The sequence below is a fragment of the Cydia splendana genome, chromosome 7 (assembly GCF_910591565.1).
Source record: "Cydia splendana chromosome 7, ilCydSple1.2, whole genome shotgun sequence".
NCBI lineage: Eukaryota > Metazoa > Arthropoda > Insecta > Lepidoptera > Tortricidae > Cydia > Cydia splendana.
The window spans coordinates 13256764-13278448 of record NC_085966.1 but is presented as its reverse complement, the minus strand read 5'-3'; the positions used below and the strand labels follow the sequence as shown (position 1 = coordinate 13278448).

Genomic DNA, 21685 nt, shown 5'->3' with positions numbered 1-21685 from the left:
CTACTAACACATTTTCAGTTAAGTACTAACTACTTAAAGTAAAATTCTCTATGTGATGACTTCTACATATTGTTAATCAGTTTATCAAACTTATCTACTCTCTCTCGTAAATAGTTTAAGTGCAAAGTTAAACCCTACGGATCCTATGTTCTTAAATTAGTTTTAGCTTTCTCCAATATCTCCTTTTTGAGCTTGGGGTAGTCGGGATGTGCCTTTAGTATGTGCCGACAGACGACGATGCACTCGGGGTACTTCTTAAGCTTCAGATATGCGTGGGCGAGTTTGTAGCCGACGGAGAGATCGCTCTTGCCCCCGAATGACCACGCGTTGTCATAGTTTTGGGCGGCGCTTTTGTAGTTCTGTTCCTTTTCAGCTATATAACCTATAAAGTTTAAAAAAAATTGAATGTTAAGAGGTAGGTATTATGTACAGACTATTCAACTTTCAAATTCTATAATTTACAAAAGAAGCTTAGATGATAAGCAGCTTATTTTCAATCATTCTGTCAGGTAACGTTTCAGTCAAATCGTGAAGACGGGATTCCATCAGTGTGCGGCATAAGCATTTTTGTACTGAATATGCTTATGCCGCACGCTGGTGGAATCCCGCCTTTAAATAGCAATATTTTTGTACGTTTTCACTATTATAAAGTTACCTAAGAGTTGATAAGCAGCGGAGCACGAGTTGTTATGGTTGAGGACCTTAGTCAGCAGTTCTTTCGCAGCGTCCACCCGTCCGGAGCTCACTTGGCCGTCGGCCACTTCCAACCAGCATCTAATGATATAGATAATTACTTGAACCAACTATAATTTTGAACACGTTAGAGACTTCGTACTCGCATACTTTTTGAATGTGCGCGTAACACTGGTTTTGGCTCGGAATGTCCATGTTATGACATTAAAGAAATTAAATATACGATAATGTAGCGGCTCTATGTAACGGCTAATAAGTTTATGTAGATAAGGCATACCTCTCTAAACCATCAGCCTTCTCCGGTGTCCAAGGTATGGACGAAATAGTCCGCTTTAAGATGTTCTTGGCTCTCGTTGGTTGTTTCACGATATTGTAACTGAAATCAAAGTGTTTGCTAAAGGATTTTTGGAATAATAGGATAGTTACTTAAACTGCAATGTATGTAGACAAAATTGATAGAAAAATAATACTTTCGAGGAAGATTTTCGAAATTTTTTGCAGGATTTCGCAAAATTTTCTATTACAAAAAATTCTACATAAGAAATTTTTGAAACCTTTGAAAGTAGAAAAATTCGCAATTTTATAACCCGTCGCCAATATCTTCGTATGAAATTCAAATATTAAGTTTTAACAAACCCTTTTTAAAAACTTACGCGTTAGCGATAGCCAGTATGAGGTACGGGTCATCCTGCCCGGCGTCATCAGTAATGGCAGGCAGCAGCTCTTGCAGCACGCGCTCGGCCATGCTCTTTTGTCTCGTAGCGAGCTGGATTAGCGCTTGCAAGGCTTTTCGGTCTCCGGGTGCCACTTCCGCTAGTAGTTTTTCGGCCGTTTTGAGCGCTAGCATTCTTGTATCGCTGGGAAAGATAGCGAAATATAAGAAAGTGGAGTTAAGCCAGCTACTCGTGGCATTATTCTTTTTTTTTTTGGTATTGAAATCGAGCATCCAGCGGCGCGTTCGGCGGTATGAGCGTGTCCTCGCGTCGAGCTTCCAAGGGATTTGAGTACCAGGTACTGAGGTATGCATACGTTTAACATGAATGCCGCGGCCTACACCCCGCTGATCGCCCTACTAGCCCGTCCACTCAGTTAACACACTAATGGAGTGAGTCGTTTTGTTCATATTGTGAATTTTGTCGAAAAAGTGGAGCAGTAATCGTCGTTGCGCTTTCCAAATCTGATGTGTTCGATTTTTGATTGACAAATAGGTACCTAGCAACGAAACACATAAGGTATTAATTCATTTGATTGAAACCTCGCACATATCAGATTTGGAAAGCGCAACGACGATTTACAGTAAATGTATATCTCCTGGTTCAGTTATGTTGCGACGTTGCCAGCATGTAACCGTGGCACAGGTACTCACTCCTCGTTGCCGGCGTCGTGCGGGCCGGGCGCGTGCTGCGCGAGGCACAGCAGCACCATGCGCCGCGCCGCGCCTGGTTCAGTTGTGTTGCGACGTTGCCAGCATGTAACCGTGGCACAGGTACTCACTCCTCGTTGCCGGCGTCGTGCGGGCCGGGCGCGTGCTGCGCGAGGCACAGCAGCACCATGCGCCGCGCCGCGCCTGGTTCAGTTGTGTTGCGACGTTGCCAGCATGTAACCGTGGCACAGGTACTCACTCCTCGTTGCCGGCGTCGTGCGGGCCGGGCGCGTGCTGCGCGAGGCACAGCAGCACCATGCGCCGCGCCGCGCCTGGTTCAGTTGTGTTGCGACGTTGCCAGCATGTAACCGTGGCACAGGTACTCACTCCTCGTTGCCGGCGTCGTGCGGGCCGGGCGCGTGCTGCGCGAGGCACAGCAGCACCATGCGCCGCGCCGCGCCTGGTTCAGTTGTGTTGCGACGTTGCCAGCATGTAACCGTGGCACAGGTACTCACTCCTCGTTGCCGGCGTCGTGCGGGCCGGGCGCGTGCTGCGCGAGGCACAGCAGCACCATGCGCCGCGCCGCGCCTGGTTCAGTTGTGTTGCGACGTTGCCAGCATGTAACCGTGGCACAGGTACTCACTCCTCGTTGCCGGCGTCGTGCGGGCCGGGCGCGTGCTGCGCGAGGCACAGCAGCACCATGCGCCGCGCCGCGCCTGGTTCAGTTGTGTTGCGACGTTGCCAGCATGTAACCGTGGCACAGGTACTCACTCCTCGTTGCCGGCGTCGTGCGGGCCGGGCGCGTGCTGCGCGAGGCACAGCAGCACCATGCGCCGCGCCGCGCCTGGTTCAGTTGTGTTGCGACGTTGCCAGCATGTAACCGTGGCACAGGTACTCACTCCTCGTTGCCGGCGTCGTGCGGGCCGGGCGCGTGCTGCGCGAGGCACAGCAGCACCATGCGCCGCGCCGCGCCTGGTTCAGTTGTGTTGCGACGTTGCCAGCATGTAACCGTGGCACAGGTACTCACTCCTCGTTGCCGGCGTCGTGCGGGCCGGGCGCGTGCTGCGCGAGGCACAGCAGCACCATGCGCCGCGCCGCGCCTGGTTCAGTTGTGTTGCGACGTTGCCAGCATGTAACCGTGGCACAGGTACTCACTCCTCGTTGCCGGCGTCGTGCGGGCCGGGCGCGTGCTGCGCGAGGCACAGCAGCACCATGCGCCGCGCCGCGCCTGGTTCAGTTGTGTTGCGACGTTGCCAGCATGTAACCGTGGCACAGGTACTCACTCCTCGTTGCCGGCGTCGTGCGGGCCGGGCGCGTGCTGCGCGAGGCACAGCAGCACCATGCGCCGCGCCGCGCCTGGTTCAGTTGTGTTGCGACGTTGCCAGCATGTAACCGTGGCACAGGTACTCACTCCTCGTTGCCGGCGTCGTGCGGGCCGGGCGCGTGCTGCGCGAGGCACAGCAGCACCATGCGCCGCGCCGCGCCTGGTTCAGTTGTGTTGCGACGTTGCCAGCATGTAACCGTGGCACAGGTACTCACTCCTCGTTGCCGGCGTCGTGCGGGCCGGGCGCGTGCTGCGCGAGGCACAGCAGCACCATGCGCCGCGCCGCGCCTGGTTCAGTTGTGTTGCGACGTTGCCAGCATGTAACCGTGGCACAGGTACTCACTCCTCGTTGCCGGCGTCGTGCGGGCCGGGCGCGTGCTGCGCGAGGCACAGCAGCACCATGCGCCGCGCCGCCGCGTGCCCCCAGCGCGCGCCGCGCCGCGCCTGGTTCAGCTGCCGGAGCGCCGCGTTCGCTCGACCGGCGTACACGGACATTACGCCGCTGCAGTACTGGTAGCCTGGTAACGAGTGATAATTTACTCATATAGAAAAGTCCGAAGAAAGGCAAGCAAAATCCACTTTTCTACCTGTGAATGTTGCTGACAGTGCAGATATGATACAATCAGTAGTGTCCCATGAAATAAGGACCCAGAGGGGGTACCCTTATTTATAAAACTTTACAGACCTGATTTAGTTAAATTATGTTTTATCCCATTCTTACAAATACATAAGTCAAAATGACGGATAAAGACAAACGATTCATAGTAGGGGAGCCCAAGAGGGGATTTCGGGATCTACTCGAGCGCGGCAGATTAATATACAGGGGGATACCTTGTACCCGGTTAAGTACTTCCACCAAAATGAGCCCCATATATATGGCCGCCCATCAAGGATAAAGTATCAGATTAGTTAAAAAAAATTGATCATCTGAAATTCTCGAGCGCGTCAGATTAAGGTAGGGTGAGTTAGTTACATGCTAAAACGTGTATATTCCACTAAACTGACAATTTGAGAGTGACGTAAAGAAGGGGGAGGGCTACAAAGTTGTAAAAAAAAACGTCATCCCGACATTCTCGAGCGTGGCTAATTTTTTATTTATTTTGAAGGGAATAATTAAAGGAATCAGAAAAATATATAATCTGACGATTTCCACAAGCCGAAGTAACAAAAATTCATCGATAAAGTTGAATGCGTGCAGCTACGTGATGTCTACTCGTATATTCCCCTCTCCGCGTTTCTATTCCTCTCTCACTCTTTCTCTATCTATTACTCTCTCACTCCGTCCCCACTCTGGACCAGAGTTGCCAGATGGGTACGCAATAGTACGCATTGCGTACTATTTTATGGTCTTGCGTACTCGCGTACTCATCCGGCGATTTGAGTAGGTACTATTTTTATCTTTTATCACCTGACAGCCTGTTACTCCACTTGAAAAGAATAAATATTTTTCATTTCTCATGCTTTGAAAGAGGGTCATTGTTGTTCTAAAAGGGGTGCAGAAAATGATACGTTTCTGCACTAGAGTATTTTAGGTTCCAAGTGCGATTTTTTTTTTACGAGAAGTAATTGAAATTTGGGTATAAATGGACTTGTTATACAATTTCCATTCTGATATTTGACTTCCCATTCCATAAACGTGTTTGTGTGCAGTTTTAAGGAAGTGAAAAGTCGAGTAATCAAATCTTGTCAATAGAAAAAGGCGCGAATTTCAAATTTTCTATGGGCCGATAACTAGGATGAAATCGAACCAGAGGAGGAAGATGATAATTTAAAAAAATACTCAATAAAAAAACATTTTTTAATAATTATAGTTCTTACAAGTATTCTACATAAAAAAACATACACTTTTTTTATTTACATGCTATTTCCTGAGCTTTTCAATGAATTAAGTTCAATGATCTATAAAAAAAAATTAATTGTCAGATTAAGCGAATCCCTCCAGATAATCGTCAGATTATTTATTTATTTATTTGAAAACATAATATACAGCATTACAGTCGAAACCAAATCACTGTACACATCAGATTACAGAATACATAATGTATTTACACAATTTAGGAAAATCAGATCACAATCAACTTTCGTCCATCATCTCACAGTACCCCAGACACATCTGACACACAACCATCCATCGACTTGCAAACATATCACCTTCTGGTGCCCATGACAGAAGCGAGTTCAACAGCCTTAGAGCCCGCACAGCTGGTGAGTTTTTGTGTGCTACAGTGCGTGTAATTGGCACTGCCAAAAGGTTGTGACTTCGCGGTCTAAGGAGATTTTTGGGCACAAATGGAACAGCGAGTCTAACAAGTAACAACTCTTCCTATCAGCTCGGGACAGTCTGTATCGCCACGTAAAATTCCGTATACTGTCACTAGGAGATTGTTATTCCGCCTTACTGCTAAGGAGTTAACACCTAGGGATCCTAATAAGTACTTCGTCGGATATAAAAATGGATAGTAAGTATACAACTTTATATATAAGAACCTAAGGAATGTTTTTTGTACTTTTTCTACGAGAAGGGCGTATGTGCTTTCAGCTGGGTTCCAAACAATACTTGCCGCTTCAAGCTTACTTCTCACAAGAGCCGTGTAGAGCAGTTTGATAGCTCTAGGATCATTAAATTCGCGCACATTTCTGATAACGAAACCAAGTCGCTTATAACAATCGGCAGCTAATCCTTTTATGTGTTCATGAAAGGTAAGAGAGACATAAAAGGTAACACCCAGGTCTTTGACAGTTGTTACGCGGGCTATGACTTCTGATCCAAGTACATACTGTGCAATTAAAGGCTTTGGGGAGCGAGTGAAGGACATCGCACAACATTTGGATACGTTGAATTGCAGTTTATTCGAAGTACTCCATTGCAATACCGCATTGATGTCTCTTTGCATCGCATCACAATCCGCCATTTGTTTGACACCATGCATGAGCTTTAAGTCGTCTGCGTACAAAAGGCACGTAGTATTCTGTTTCAAACCTGACTGGAGATCATTGATCATGATGCCAAACACCCTCTGCTGTTAAGAATAGATCCTTGACTGACTCCGGATTGCGTAGAGTACGTGGATGAAACAAAACAGCCGTGTTTTACGAATTGTTGCCTGTCACGCATGGACAGCACGTCTAGGGCATAAAGATGAACCATATATATCTTAATCTGACGCGCTTGAGTATTTCAAAATGGCGAATTTTTTTGCACATTCTAATAATGGCCGCGACTTTGCGTCTCATCCAAATCGTCAGATCACTTAACATCTCTTTAAAAAATATGATGCGGTCTATAATTTCTTTTTTCTTAATTTTCAACCCTTACGTACGACCACCCCCATCATGGAAACAATCTGATTACCATACGTACATTTTTTTAAATACGTATGATATCAATATCTGACGCGCTCGAGTATGTCCATGCAACAGTTTTTTTTTACATTATTGAAAATCTATAGCCGCTTCTCCCACCGATGAAAAGGTATATATTATATGACATTTTTTTCTTTTTATCATCTAAGCTTCGCAACCCAATAGGTCTCTATGACGCTCGAGTAAATCCCGATTTAGCATCGTGGGCTCCCCTACCATAGCTAATTCAGGCCAGTAACGCGTTTATGAATAACGCCATTAGTTTCGTAACTTGAAATATTATTCCGACCAGCAGAAAGCGAGAACGTGGTACACTTGAAATTTTCAGAAAAAAAAAACCATCAAAAACATTTTAAGTAAAATGTTGCCAAGACGAAACCATAAGGCTCGCACTGTCAAAAAGTTATCAGATCTCTTGTAGAGCCAAGCTTCTAACTCTACAAGCCCTACTTCACAAACTACACCCTTAACCTTTTGGACGCCAATGACCGATATATCCGCACCGCAGGTTCAACGCCTAAGACTGATTAATCGGTCACAGAGCAACATAGACCTGCGTGCATATGCATAAAGTTCAATTTCAGTTTTGACACTTCGGTGACGTGGCGTCCGCGTGACAGCTTTTGTGTTTGACACGGCGTCGAAAAGGTTAATTCAAAATATGTGGCTTGACCGTTTCGCTACCGTCACATGGGCGTAGGGTGAAAAATTTATTCACTATTATTTTTTATTATTCTCTCTCTTCCTTCCTTGCCGTATCCGGCAATGGCGACTCCATCAACAATTCTTATCCGGATTATGAAATGCCCTAATGTGGCTCGCAAAACCTAACGCCTCTAACGCTGGCTCCGCGTCGGCGAGCTTGCCGCGCCGCCACTGTACCTCGATGAGTTGTGCTAGTGCCTCCCAGCTCATCGGCCACTGATAGCATCTATATACCGCACCTGGGTCGTCCCCGTCTCCGAGCTCCAGCTTGGCCGCATCTAACGCTGGCTCCGCGTCGGCGAGCTTACCACGCCGCCACTGTACTGCTACGAGTATGAGTTGTGCTAGTACCTCCCAGCTCATCGGCCACTCATAGCATCTATACAGGTTGTCCCAAACTTATGGGACATGAAGGGGAAGTACCTTAAATATCGTAGATAGTGTATTTTGCTCAAAGAAGACTTTATGTTATTTTTAAAAGTTAGTAATTCTGCATTCATAGATTTTCTAAAAATTACTTGCTTCGTCTGGGAATCGAACCGACTTAAATGTCAAAAAAAAATCACCCTACTTTTATGATGCCAATCGAAAGAATAGCTAAAAAATAATAACTCTGCTTAAGGAACATTGTATTTTAAAAATAAAAGGAATCGATTCGTTTCGTGTTAGTGCCGGTTTTTTTATTTCCTTTTTTTTTTTCGGCGGTGTTTTTTTTTGTTAAAAAGTTTTTATTTTATAATTTTCTGTGGCTATAATTTATACAAATTATTACATGCTTAATTTTTTGATTACTTTTAAAATAGCTACCTACCTTGCTTTAGCTATTAACTGTTATATTAATAATCCTACTTAAACTATTATTTTGTTCTGTAATATAAATAAATTACCCCTATTTTCCCACCCTTAGGGTAGGATTTTTTTCCCAATTTTTATTCTCTTTATTCATTTCTCATCTTAAGTTAGGCTATTTATAATATGAATATAAAAGTAAAATATAAAAACACTTACAAAACAATAAAAATGAATATAAACACATTATAAAAAACCTAACCTAGGGTGCCGCCAGCAGCGGGGCAAGGCCCAAGCTACCGGTGGTCAGGGCTGCAGAGAGAGGAACCGGCGGACTATCCGCGCCGTGTCCAAGATCACCGCCTTCTGCATCTGACCCTTGATCCAACCACCTAGCGAGAGTCTCTCAAGATGTTGGTCGAGACTCTTCGCTATTAGACCGTTCACTGAAACGACTATCGGGACAATGATCGTCGAATCAACATCCCACATGGCGGTTATCTCGTGAGCCAAGTCTAGGTACTTACTGGACTTGTCCTTCTCGGCCTTCACGAGATTCTCATCATGGGGGATGGTGATGTCAACGAGCACGGCCCGACGTTGCGATCGATCTATTATCACAATGTCAGGCTTATTGGCTACAATAGTCCTGTCTGTGATGATAGATCGATCCCAATAGAGCGTGGCATGACCATTCTCGAGAACAGGCGCAGGTAAGTACTTGTAGTACGGTACTTCGCGGTCCACAAGGCCATATAGAAGAGCAAGTTGCTGGTGAATAATTCTGGCTACGAGATTATGTCTGTGCAAGTACTCGCCGTTAGCAAGATGAGAACAACCGGAAATGATATGCCTGAGTGACTCTCCGGGACGGCGGCATGCCCGACAAATGTCGACCGTACCGTCCTTCAGGATATATTTCCGATAGTTGTTCGTCATCATCACTTCGTCCGCAATTGCACAGGCAAAACCCTCGGTTTCTCCGAAGAGGTCCCCGAATCGTAACCAGTTCACCGACGCGAGCAGGTCCACATCGGGTCCCGTGAGGGCCTTGTAGAACCGCCCGTGTAGCACCTTACTCTCCCATGCCGCCTTGCGATCCGCAGTACTTAGTACCACAGGTTTGCGCCAGTTCTCGTTTGCCAAGGAGAGCGGCGTGAGGTTCCTGTCTACTGCCACCACATCACGATGCATCCCACACTCGTTGTTAAGGAAATAATTCCTGAGATTGTACACCTCGCGGTTGTGGAGATCCTTGGCGTTTAGGAAGCCTCGGCCTCCACACTTCCGTGGGATGTACAATCTCATAACTGACGAGCGTGGGTGTAGCATGCGATGTGTGGTGAGCAGTGACCGGACCCTCCGATCCAGGGCGTCCAGCTCGGTCTGAGTCCACCTTAGTATGCCAAAGGAGTATGTGAGTAGGGGCATTACCCAGGCGTTGAAGGCGCGCACTTTGTTGCCTCCTGACAAAAGACTGTTAAGGACTTTTGTGAGCCGACTGAAAAAGCGCTCCTTCACCGACCGTCTAATACCCTCGTCCTCAATACCCAACGACTGTGACATGCCAAGGTATTTATAGGTTTCTGATTCAGAGATAGATCTGAAAGACATTGTCTCAGAGAGTTGTAAATTTGTTGAATTTACAACCCTCCCTACATTTTTATTATTATTACGACTACTCTGTAAAAAGTTATGCGTGGTCATACGTTACAATCGGTGAGTGAAAAAATCAATCATCCCCTATTTTCCTACCCTTAAGGTTGGATTTTTTTTTCCAAATTTATATGGGACCAACTTCGGGGTATACCCTTTCCAATAAAAAAATAATTATCAAAATCGAACATCTCTGTAAAAAGTTATGCGTGGTCATACATACAAAAAAATATATATATACGCGTCGACTTGAGAACCTCCTCCGTGTTTTTCGTCGGTTGATAAAAGAAAGGAACAACGTGAAATTAATCATTTTAATCAAATTAAAAACATACATGAAACTGCCGTAGTCAATTAAGTAGGTATTTTTTTGTAAATTAATGAAATGCTCAAAATGTGATCCCTCTTGTCTTACGAAAATCGCCAATCTTTTAATGAGTCCGCTGCCTGTTGATTTTCTTATCATTTTATGGTGAACACTCGATGTGATATGGCACAATTCTGTTTGCAACTCGCCCACGTTCCTGTATCGCTTTTTGTATAGCATATCTTTCACGTATCCCCAAAAGAAATATTTCACCATAAAATGATAAGAAAATCAACGGGCAGCGGACTTATTAAAATTTGAGCATTTAATTAATTAATTTACAAAAAAATACACACTTAATTGACTACGGCAGTTTCATGTATGTTAGTAGTAGTAGTAGTAAACTCTTTATTGTACAAAAAGACATATTAAAAATAACATACAATTAGTAAGAATATGTATGTATGTTCTAATTTGATTAAAATTATTCATTTCACGTTGTTCCTTTCTTTTAAAATACAATGTTACTTAAGCAGAGTTATTATTTTTTAGCTATTCTTTCGATTGGCATCATAAAAGTAGGGTGTTTTTTTTTTGACATTTGAGTCGGTTCGATTCCCAGACGAAGCAAGTAATTTTTAGAAAATCTATGAATGCAGAATTACTAACTTTTAAAAATAACATAAAGTCTTCTTTGAGCAAAATACACTCTACGATATCTACGATATTTAAGGTACTTCCCCTTCATGTCCCATAAGTTTGGGACATCCTGTATACCGTACCTGGGTCGTCCCCGTCTCCGAGCTCCAGCTTGGCCGCCTCTAACGCTGGCTCCGCGTCGGCGAGCTTGCCGCGCCGCCACTGTACTTCTATGAGTTGTGCTAGTGCCTCCCAGCTCATCGGCCACTGATAGTATCTATATATATACCGTACCTGGGTCGTCCCCGTCTCCAAGCTCCAGCTTGGCCGCGTCTAACGCTGGCTCCGCGTCGGCGAGCTTGCCGCGCCGCCACTGTACTTCTATAAGTTGTGCTAGAGCCTCCCAGCTCATCGGTTTCACTGAGAGGATCTGAGTCAGGTGGCGTTGGGCAGTTTCTAGATCCACCTGGCGATTAAGAATTTGTTGAGTAAAAATCGAATCATAAACGTGAATATTTGAAGACACACTTCCTACAAAACCGAAGTTTGACAGCGATTCAGGGACGAATCATGATACCCCTTTCTAATATATGGCACTATACTATCCCTTTCGGCTATTTAGGGTTGTCAAAATTCTAGTCATTATTTTATCTTGGTCGTACACGCAAAAGGACGTCAAGTGGTGCCAACCCTAATAATTATTAGGGTTGACTCGGAGCAATGCTGAGCCGAACGGAGCCGAGAATGCCCGAAAGGGGGAGTGTCTCCCAATGACATTACATACTCTCTTCATATTCAACATATACATATAAGTCCGGTCCGTATAAGCTTTTGGTTATCTAACAGTAAAATTAGGATAGAAAAAATATATTCTATTTTTATAAAACAGTATTTAAGATACGACATTAGGTTACTAACATTGGCCCAATCTGCATTAAATAGACCCTACAGAAATACGCACGGTTTTTACGTTACTTACTTTTCGAAAAGCTAGATCGGCCATCATAACCGCAGCAGATTCGTTGTTCGGGTCAGTGTTCAACAGAATGGCGCACGTTTGCTCACACTTCTCTGGATTGTTCATCTAAAAACAAACGAGCATTCATATTATTTATTTATTTAACTTCTATTACAAAAGAAAACCTTACACTAAGCTGTATTCAGGAGGTACTGTGGATGGTTATATCTTGGCATCACGAAGGCAAAATAATTTACGAAATCACATATTGACAGTGCCACTTGACATCATTTCGATTTTGGTCGCACTTTTAATATTTAAGAGCGCTCTTACAAGAAAAGTCGAAATAATGCAAAATTGATGATACTAGTCGACGAAATTCAGGACTTTGCGCTCATTATTAGAAACAATGAGTACTTGTTCCAGTAAAAGCGTCTTCTTATCTTTATAAATATCGTTGTAAATATTAGAAAAAGGACTTATTAAATTAGTAATGATTTTTTTTCTGATGGTCGTTTCCGAAAAACCCCGTGAAGCACTGAATGGCGAGCTCTTATTTGGAAATGTTGAGAATTTTACTCTGCTAAACCTGGTTATTTTGTATTACTAATACCCTGTACGTTAGGCATATCAAACTATATTTTTCCTACATACCTTTGAGAAAGAGAAAATCAAAGTAAAACGAACTCGATTTTCTCTCCGAAACAAGTGTCAATTCCTACGAAAATCTACTTAATATCGAAGTCATTTTCATACTCAAACAATCTGCAACGTTTGCTTATACTGTTGGTATACATTAGTGTTTATGAAATTCTACTATAATTTTTTGGCAATTTTTTGAAAACTACTCTATATTACCGATGACGCGCGCTGCGCCAGCTCAGTGCCGCGGCAGAGCTTGTAGAGGCAGGACGTGTGTCGGTCGGCTCCGCACATTTTCAACGGCGACGACGAGGTTTTTTATCATTGTGTGCGGCGGGCGCCGTGTCAAACGCTATACTGTGTGCGTGTAAACCGCAACGAGAGACTTTGATCCTAGCACTGTTTTTATAGTATTATAATTTATAATGGTACAGTTTAATAAACTACCGGACAGGATTAAAAATATTTGAAAGACCTGACATTCTATATATATTTATTTGACTCAAGATAGTACTCAGGGTCTGATGATGGAGCCGGAAGGTGGTCACCGGTACCAATCAACCATGCAACTAAACCACTTCGTGTTTGGGCTCGTTTGATTCGGCTCAACAAGATCTTTGACTTAAGATAGTACTCAGGGTCTGATGATGGAGCCGGAAGGTGGTCACCAGTACCAATCAACAGTGCAACTAAACCACTTCGTGTTTAGGCTCGTTTTATTCGTCTCAACAAGATCTTTGACTTAAGATAGTACTCAGGGTCTGATGATGGAGCCGGAAGGTGGTCACCGGTACCAATCAACCATGCAACTAAACCACTTCGTGTTTGGGCTCGTTTGATTCGTCTCAACAAGATCTTTGGCACAAGATAATACTCAGGGTCTGATGATGGAGCCGGAAGGTGGTCACCGGTACCAATCAACCATGCAACTAAACCACTTCGTGTTTAGGCTCGTTTGATTCGTCTCAACAAGATCTTTGACACAAGATAGTACTCAGGGTCTGATGATGGAGCCGGCAGGTGGTCATCGGTACCAATCAACCATGCCACTAAACCACTTCGTGTTTAGGCTCGTTTTATTCGTTTCTATAAGATCTTTGACACAAGATAGTACTCAGGGTCTGATGTTGGAGCCGGAAGGTGGTCACCGGTACCAATCAACCATGCAACTAAACCACTTCGTGTTTAGGCTCGTTTGATTCGTCTCAACAAGACCTTGGACACAAGATAGTACTCAGGATCTGATGATGGAGCTGGAAGGTGGCCACGGGTACCAGTCTACCATGTAACTGAACCACTTCGTGTTTGGGCTCGTTTGATTTGTCGCAACAAGATCTTTGACACAAGGTAGTACTGAGGGTCTGATGATGGATCCGGAAGGTGGTGACCGGTACCAATCAACCATGCAACTAAACCACTTCGTGTTTGGCTTCGTTCGATTCGTCGCAACAAGATCTTTGACACAAGTTAGTACTCAGGGTCTGATGATGGAGCTGGACTGTGGCCACGGGTACCAGTCTACCATGTAACTGAACCACTTCGTGTTTGGGCTCGTATGATTTGTCGCAACAAGATCTTTGACACAAGGTAGTACTGAGGGTATGATGATGGATCCGGAAGGTGGTGACCGGTACCAATCAACCATGCAACTAAACCACTTCGTGTTTGGCTTCGTTCGATTCGTCGCAACAAGATCTTTGACACAAGTTAGTACTCAGGGTCTGATGATGGAGCTGGACTGTGGCCACGGGTACCAGTCTACCATGTAACTGAACCACTTCGTGTTTGGGCTCGTTTGATTCGTCGCAATAAGATGTTTGACACAAGATACTACTCAGGGTCTGATGATGGAGCTGATAGACAGGTACCCGTCGCCACCTTCGCGCTCCATCATCAGACCCTGAGTACTACCTTGTGTCAAAGATCTTGTTGAGATGAATAAAACGTGCCTAAACACGAAGTGGTTTAGTTGCATGGTTGATTGGTACCGGTGACCACCTTCCGGCTCCAACATCAGACCCTGAGTACTATCTTGTGTCAAAGATCTTGTTGAAACGAATAAAACGAGCCTAAACACGAAGTGGTTTAGTTGCATGGTTGATTGGTACCGGTGACCACCTTCCAGCTCCATCCTCAGACTCTGAGTATCACCTAGTGTCAAAGATCTTTTTGAGACGAATCAAACGATCCTAAACACGATGTGGTTTAGTTGCATGGTTGATTGGTAATGGTACCTTCCAGCTCCATCATCAGACCCTGAGTACTGTCTTGTGTCAAAGATCTTGTTGAGACGAATCAAACGAGCCCAAACACGAAGTTGTTTAGTTACATGATAGACTGGTACCCGTGGCCACCTTCCAGCTCCATCATCAGACCCTGTGTATCTTCAGTGTCAAAGATCTTGTTGAGACGAATCAAACGAGCCTAATCATGTTACTACATGGATGATTGGTATCCGTGACCACCTTAATCATCATCAGATCCTCAGTACCAGTTCGTTTTTAAACCCTCGTTGATACAAACCGTACAACCTATAGGTACCAAATGCAATGACGAAACATGTAAATAAGCGAGTAGGTACCTATAATTTCTTTCGAGTAATATACCTTCATAAGTACGAGTATGGGGCTATTCATAAATTACGTCGTTTCAAATGGGAGGAGTGGGGGGGGGGGGGGTCTGGACATCGGATGATGGTAACATGACGTAGGAGGAAACAGATTCATCCGAAGCTTGATTTTTGGATGATTTGAGGGGTGGGGGGGGTCAAAAATCGTCAAAAATAGATGACGTAATTTATGAACAGCCCCAATGTACATTTGCACTGCATTTAGTATTTTCGTACTTACCAAATAACAGTTTTAGAACTTTAAAAGTTAAGTACAGTTAGTGTTGTTATGGTTGATTTCAATATGCTTCGCGAAGGATCAAGAATGTTTCATCCATCATTGTAGTGCGAGTGTGGTAGAAGGGATCGGCATACTGAGCTCGCACGGCCTGCCGCAGCGCGTAAAATACCTAAACTCGCTCAACGCCGAAATGTAATAGCGCTCTTAACAGGCAATCTTGTACAATCTAGACCTATGGTACTCACTTGTGCGAACAACTTGGCCAGCGCCAGCAACGTGTTAGGGTCTCTCGGGGCCTGTATAAGAGCCTCAGAGTACAGGTTGGCGGCCACCGCCGGCTCCTTCGTGGACTTCACTTTCGCCAAGCAGCAGAGGATGTGAGACAACTGCCGCCGCTCTTCTTGCAGGTCTCCTCGCGAGTCTATCTCTATCCTTTTCACTATAGCTGCCTGCAACAAAAAAGGTATTTAGCAAAAATCACAAAAACGGGATTAAAGCTCCGGTTTCCTTAGATAGCGGTGCCGTCATATAGCGGCCGTCTCCATACAAAATACTACTCATCCTTATTTAGCCGTATTATTTTGTATGGAGACGGCACCTTAGAGCATTTAGTAACTGGAGACGTCATGGCTGTCATTACAAAACAGTCTGCCGTTTTTTGCAGGGGAGGGGACGTTAAATGTATTGCTATTTCTTCATGATTTGTACGTAACGTGCAAATAGCCATGTCAGTCCATACAAAAGTTTGCACAATTGTGCAAGTTTTTCGGCAGAGGGGTAAGCTCTTAAAGGCGACTCCATCTATTAAATGCTCTAAGGACGGCACCGCTATCCTAGGAAAACCGAGCTTAACGGGATAAAGATATCTTGCTAACTAGGGAACCCTAAAAAGCAATTGACCCTACCTGCAAGTCCCTCGCCTCTGTGAGAATCAGATGCGTGTTCCCGGCGGTCGGGTTCTTGAGCTCACGGCTCTTGGCTTGAAGGAGGAGAAGATTGACTCGCCGCTTCAAAGTCGGGATGTCTTTACCCTTGTTGTACATCTCGTTCAGGTCGGCGGATATCACTGAGTCCACTTTGTCATATTGTTTTAACTGAAAGGAAAATATCATATTACGATACAATACAAAATATGCACACCTCTCAAAACCTCGAGATTTCTGACTTCAGTAGGACTTAAAAGTACTTAATAAGATCAAAGAGAATTTAGTATAGAGGCGTGTTGTCAAAGTAAATTTTGTAGTCACAGTAAATTTACTGCCATCTTTCGACACAGGATTAAAACTTTTAGAAAGCCATTTGACTTTGATCCTTGTTCTTTCACTGATATGTGTTAAAATTGTTAAATATCAAACGGTGTCGCCATCTACACGTGTATAGGCCAAAGGTATGGCGCAATCTTATTGAGCATAATTTTTTCTTGATTTTCGGAGGCACGTTTTTTTCTTAGACTTTAATCATCTCATACGGAGTTATATATATCTTTGATGAGATCATGTTAAAAGCATACCTTTATGAGAAGCTCAAGATACTCAAATCTGAGTGTATCATCATTAAGCAGCTTAATGTTTGCCTCATAATGCTGCGCGGCGGCGTCGTACCGATGCGTCTTCACCAGCGCCTCGCCAAGCTTACGGACCAAATTCACGTCCTTCGGGTTACTCTGGAGGGCCGCCTCGTATGACTCCACTGCTTGGATTGGCTCTGAAACACATGATTTTACATATAAGCATACAATACAAGAGGCATTTGGAAGACTCCTCCACTTCATATCAAAGCTTCCTCGTGTCTTGCTCGACTCTGAATATATGAAGACGATGAAGACTCTCCCAACCACTTTACAAATACAAATTTTATATACGCCACTCACTGCAGGCTAAATGAGATAGACAAAAAAACAGTTTGCTTGTTACTTGTAAACTGTAAGCCCAATATGTGAATGTGCATTTAGATTAACTATTTAGGTATATTTACTGTGCTATGTATGATTGATAATAAAAATAATAACTTAAAACTACAAAGCAATCCCAGACCCCCAGAAGTCCCCAAAGTCGATGCTGTGATTAAGTAATATGGACTTTACTACACACAATATAAGGTTTATTTTTCACTTCCTACAAGCTATAGTAAAATATCAATACTAAAGTATTTTGGAATGACTTGTATAGCTTACCATGAATTGACATATAAACATCGCCCATCATAGTATGGGCATCAGCCATAGGGTGATTGCTGACAACCTCTTTAAAACAAGTCGTGAACATAGCTCGGTCTTTCTTCTCTTGGAGATATATATGGGCCATTTTGCTGTGGGCCTGGAAGTAATACGGCTGGCCTGGTTTTATTTCGTTTAGGATGTCAATAGCCCCGTCTACGTCACCTTTCTTTAGAGCCAGGTCTGCACGAGCTATAAGGAGGCGACTTTCTTCTGAGGTGTAAGAAAATTCTTGAATCGCTTCCTACAAACGAAATACAATGTTATTATTTACATGTTGCTGGGTTGCTGGCATACATATTTAATTCGTAATCGTTATTGACGTCACATCTATTTTTTAAATAGTCAAGGAAAGGCATGGCCAAAGCGATTTATCGTATTTTTTATGGAGCCAACTTTATGTTATAGTGTAATTATTGAGCATTGACATTATTTGAAAATTAGAACAATCGAAATGACTAAATAGTATCGAAAATACCGGAAATCGACCGCTTAGGCTTATCTCATTTTAAAGTAATAAACCTCCTCCTCTTAATTTTAAATAAGGATCAGTAAAGCACATGACACCTTTAAAAATGTAGGCGGGCTGTATACTTATTAGCTACTATTGCTGTATTTAATAAAGCTTAAAAATTAATTAAATTCTCTTTTCCAAAACGTAAAAGAATATAAATGTTACCTGCATAGTTTTCCCAGCTTCAGCTAACTGCCCCAAAGATGTTTGTATTTCTATAATTTGTAAATACAAAGTGGCCTTGTCGATGATGTTCAAATCTGATTCAAACTGGCGACTGGCATTACTGGTTTTGCTAGTGGTTATCTGCAAGCTTGTGTTGAAACTCGATAAAGCATCCTGAAGCTGGTTAGCGCTTTTCAAAATCACTCCATTCAAGAAATGGTATATAGCACTGTCTCGGACTTTGAAATTGTAGCTTAAACACAACTCTAAAGCTTGAGCGGCTTTAGTAAAGGCTTGTTGTTGAATGTAAATTTGAGCCAAAAGCACTTGACTGCCTGCATGTGTATTATCAAGTTCACCAACTTGTTGAGCCAACTTCTGTGCTTCATTTGAATAACCAAACAGAAACTTTAATTTGGCAAGTTCGTATAAGCCTGTTATCAAGCCAGGGCAAGCTTTACAAGCTGTCTCCAGAATATTCAAGCAGTTTGAAACTAAAGGACTGCTCTCTTGCGAATACAACAAGTAACCAACAATCACAAATGGTTTCTTTGGCAAATGTTTCTTGTACTCTTTGTACACTTCAAGCAAGAAATCAGGATCAAGATCCTTTACATATGTCAATCCAAAAGGATATTTGTTAGCTGAAGAGACTTTAGCTTCAAAAGCAGTGTTGAGCAAAGCCACAGCAGTTGATGAGTTTTTCAAATTCAACTGTGCTGAGAGTAAATATAAAATAGGGACCTTTTTTGAGCCTTGCATTTCAAACAATAATTCTATTTGTTGTGAGATTTGTTCAGTAGGCCCATTTTCATACATCTGGCAAAGGGTCAGTCCACATAATGCGGTAATAGAGTTACTGTCGATTTTACTGGCGGCCTTGAAAAAGCTCAAAGCATCTTTATGCTTTCCTTGAAGGACACATTGGTATCCCACCTCACTTAAATAATCCACATTGTTTGAATACATTTCTGAAGCATATTGTGCAAATCTGTAAGCTTGAGAGAGGACTGCGCTTGATCTGCCGCAGGCTCTTGAAAATATCTGAGTTGTTTTGTAAAATTGAAAGCCATTATATGTCTCTTCATTCTCCAACACTCCATAAAACTTATTTAATTGATCAGCAGCTTCAATGTAGTCTGAATTTTTGCATAAAGCAATATAAATCCGGATTCTCAATGCCACAATATTATCACATTCCAAGTGAAAAATTCTGTCAATTGTGTCATACACTGGCTCCCACTTTTGCATTGCAAATTCGTTTTTTAACTTTTCAATCAATGGCACAACTTGTCCAGGGCTGCTAACAATCAATCTGTCCAAAGTGAGATTAGATGCTTCATGGTCTTTAGCAAAGTATTTAAATTTGGCTAAACCGAGCAAAGCCTCTACATTGCGGTCACTCTTGCTGAGAGCCAGCTCTAAGCAGTCCAAAATTGCTCCCTGCATGTCACCAATATACATATACATATCATTCCAACCCTTTAAAATAATGGCATTTATGTTGTTCGAGTCTTTTTTCAGACATTTGTTAATATATTCAGAGGCCTTCTCATATTTTCCAGCTAAAGAAAGAAACAAACCTGAGTAGTAGTATGATGTTGCAGTTGCTTGCTTCCTTTCCTCTTTCAGTTTGGATTCTAGACCGTATAAGGCATCTCTTTCAACAGAACTAGCAAGTTTATGGCCATAAATTAGAGCAATAACAACCGCCAATTGTATATCTTTGTCAGACTGTAATGGAGTTAATTCATTAATTCCTTTTTGGATCTGTCCTTCCAGTATCTGAGCTAAGCCATGATAAAACGGATACTCTATTATATCAGGGAACTGGGATGATGCAAGTTTAGCGATGGTTTTAGCTTTTCCATAACATTTTTCTCTTAAATAATAATTAATATTACATCTATGCCATGCTGCCTCCATGTTTAGTTTTTTTATTATAAGTCCATTTTAACTTTCAGACCTTTATATTTTGATGAATTCTTCTCATAATATTTGGCCAGAAAGTGACACCTGCATGTTACATCCAGTTTGTTACTTTGAGCATGATCAAATGCATACTGAAAAAAAAAATCAATAATAATACTGTTAAAATAAATATACCTAAGCTGTTTACAATGAATTGCTAAAATACAAGGTAGAATGTGTATTCTTATTTTTATGTAGGTTTTAAATGTTGGATAAGCACAGCACACAACTTGTTGCTTTGGGTTTCCTTGCAGAAGACCTTTATGAAATCGATTCTGGCTGAATATGATGATTACAAAATTCTGTGACAGTGATATTGTTAAAATTATCCAATAAGTACACACTTTCATATTTAATTAGATTAGATAATTCTTGATGAAGCACAACATCATACACAACCACCTTACAATAGATTATAGCTTTGCAATATAATGTTTAAAACTTTCGCGTTTTGAACACAACCCACCAGTAACCAGTGAAACCTGTATCAAAATGTCAGTAAATAAAGGTAATAAAAAACCGGGCAAGTGCGAGTCGGACTCGCGCACGAAGGGTTCCGTACCATAATGCAAAAAAAAAACAAAAAAAAAAAGCAAAAAAAACGGTCACCCATCCAAGTACTGACCACTCCCGACGTTGCTTAACTTTGGTCAAAAATCACGTTTGTTGAGGGCACGAGCCCCATTTAAATCTTTATTTTATTCTGTTTTTAGTATTTGTTGTTATAGCGGCAACAGAAATACATCATCTGTGAAAATTTCAACTGTCTAGCTATCACGGTTCGTGAGATACAGCCTGGTGACAGACGGACGGACTGACGGACGGACGGACGGACAGCGAATTGATACTAAATATTGCATCAACTGAAAGCTGGAAGAAATGGTATACAGTGTTTTCCGCGACGGTTTAGAACACAATAATTAGGTATTATCTAATAAAAAATAATAATGTGAATGTCTATACGAACCTTAGCTAGCAGTTTTCCCACGCCTTTACCTTGAAACACCGGTGGAACGTCTGTATGATCGAAAGTTATTTGTTTTCCTACTAGCCGATAGCCTAACACCGCATTTTCTGAAATATTAAGTATAAATAGCAATGCAATTTAATATAGTACTGTAAAAACTTGAGTAAAGTCAGTGTTTTACTTACCGTTCTTGAGTGTTACGGTGAACTGTTGCATAGCAACATTATTGACAACACGTAGTGCCTCCGTTGAGAAAGCTCTTACTGTTGCCCGCGTTATCATTCCAGACATAAAGAGGAAAGAAAGGAGAAATTACAAGAATATGCGCCGCAATATAACCAACGCTTTTAGATTTGTTTATTTTCGTTTATATTGGATGGTTGACATTGACAATTAGTTTTGACATTTAACGGCCTCATAGATCATGTAGAATTGTAGATAAGGGTGGTATTTCACCTGTCCAATGCACGGACCTAGAGAGTAAACCGGATAGTGTACATTAGCCAAAAAGTGTGTCCACATGAGAAGTCAAGGTGGGCCGTTGCATCTCTTTCTAATTAGGGTA

General features: G+C 42.7%; 1 protein-coding gene across 1 annotated transcript; it reads right to left on the bottom strand.

The window, feature by feature from the left end:
* Positions 1-21505, bottom strand: LOC134792155 (tetratricopeptide repeat protein 21B-like). The gene is made up of 14 exons (XM_063763378.1): positions 21306-21505; positions 21121-21227; positions 18183-20245; positions 17462-17747; positions 16799-16992; positions 16194-16382; positions 15534-15737; positions 11819-11923; positions 11134-11305; positions 3724-3898; positions 1347-1550; positions 971-1069; positions 656-774; positions 1-382 (listed from the first exon to the last, which is right to left on the bottom strand). Exons 3-14 carry the CDS (start codon positions 20106-20108, stop codon positions 144-146), a joined length of 3912 nt encoding a protein of 1303 aa, XP_063619448.1. The 5' UTR covers positions 20109-20245; positions 21121-21227; positions 21306-21505; the 3' UTR covers positions 1-143.
* Positions 21506-21685: the final 180 nt, after the last annotated feature.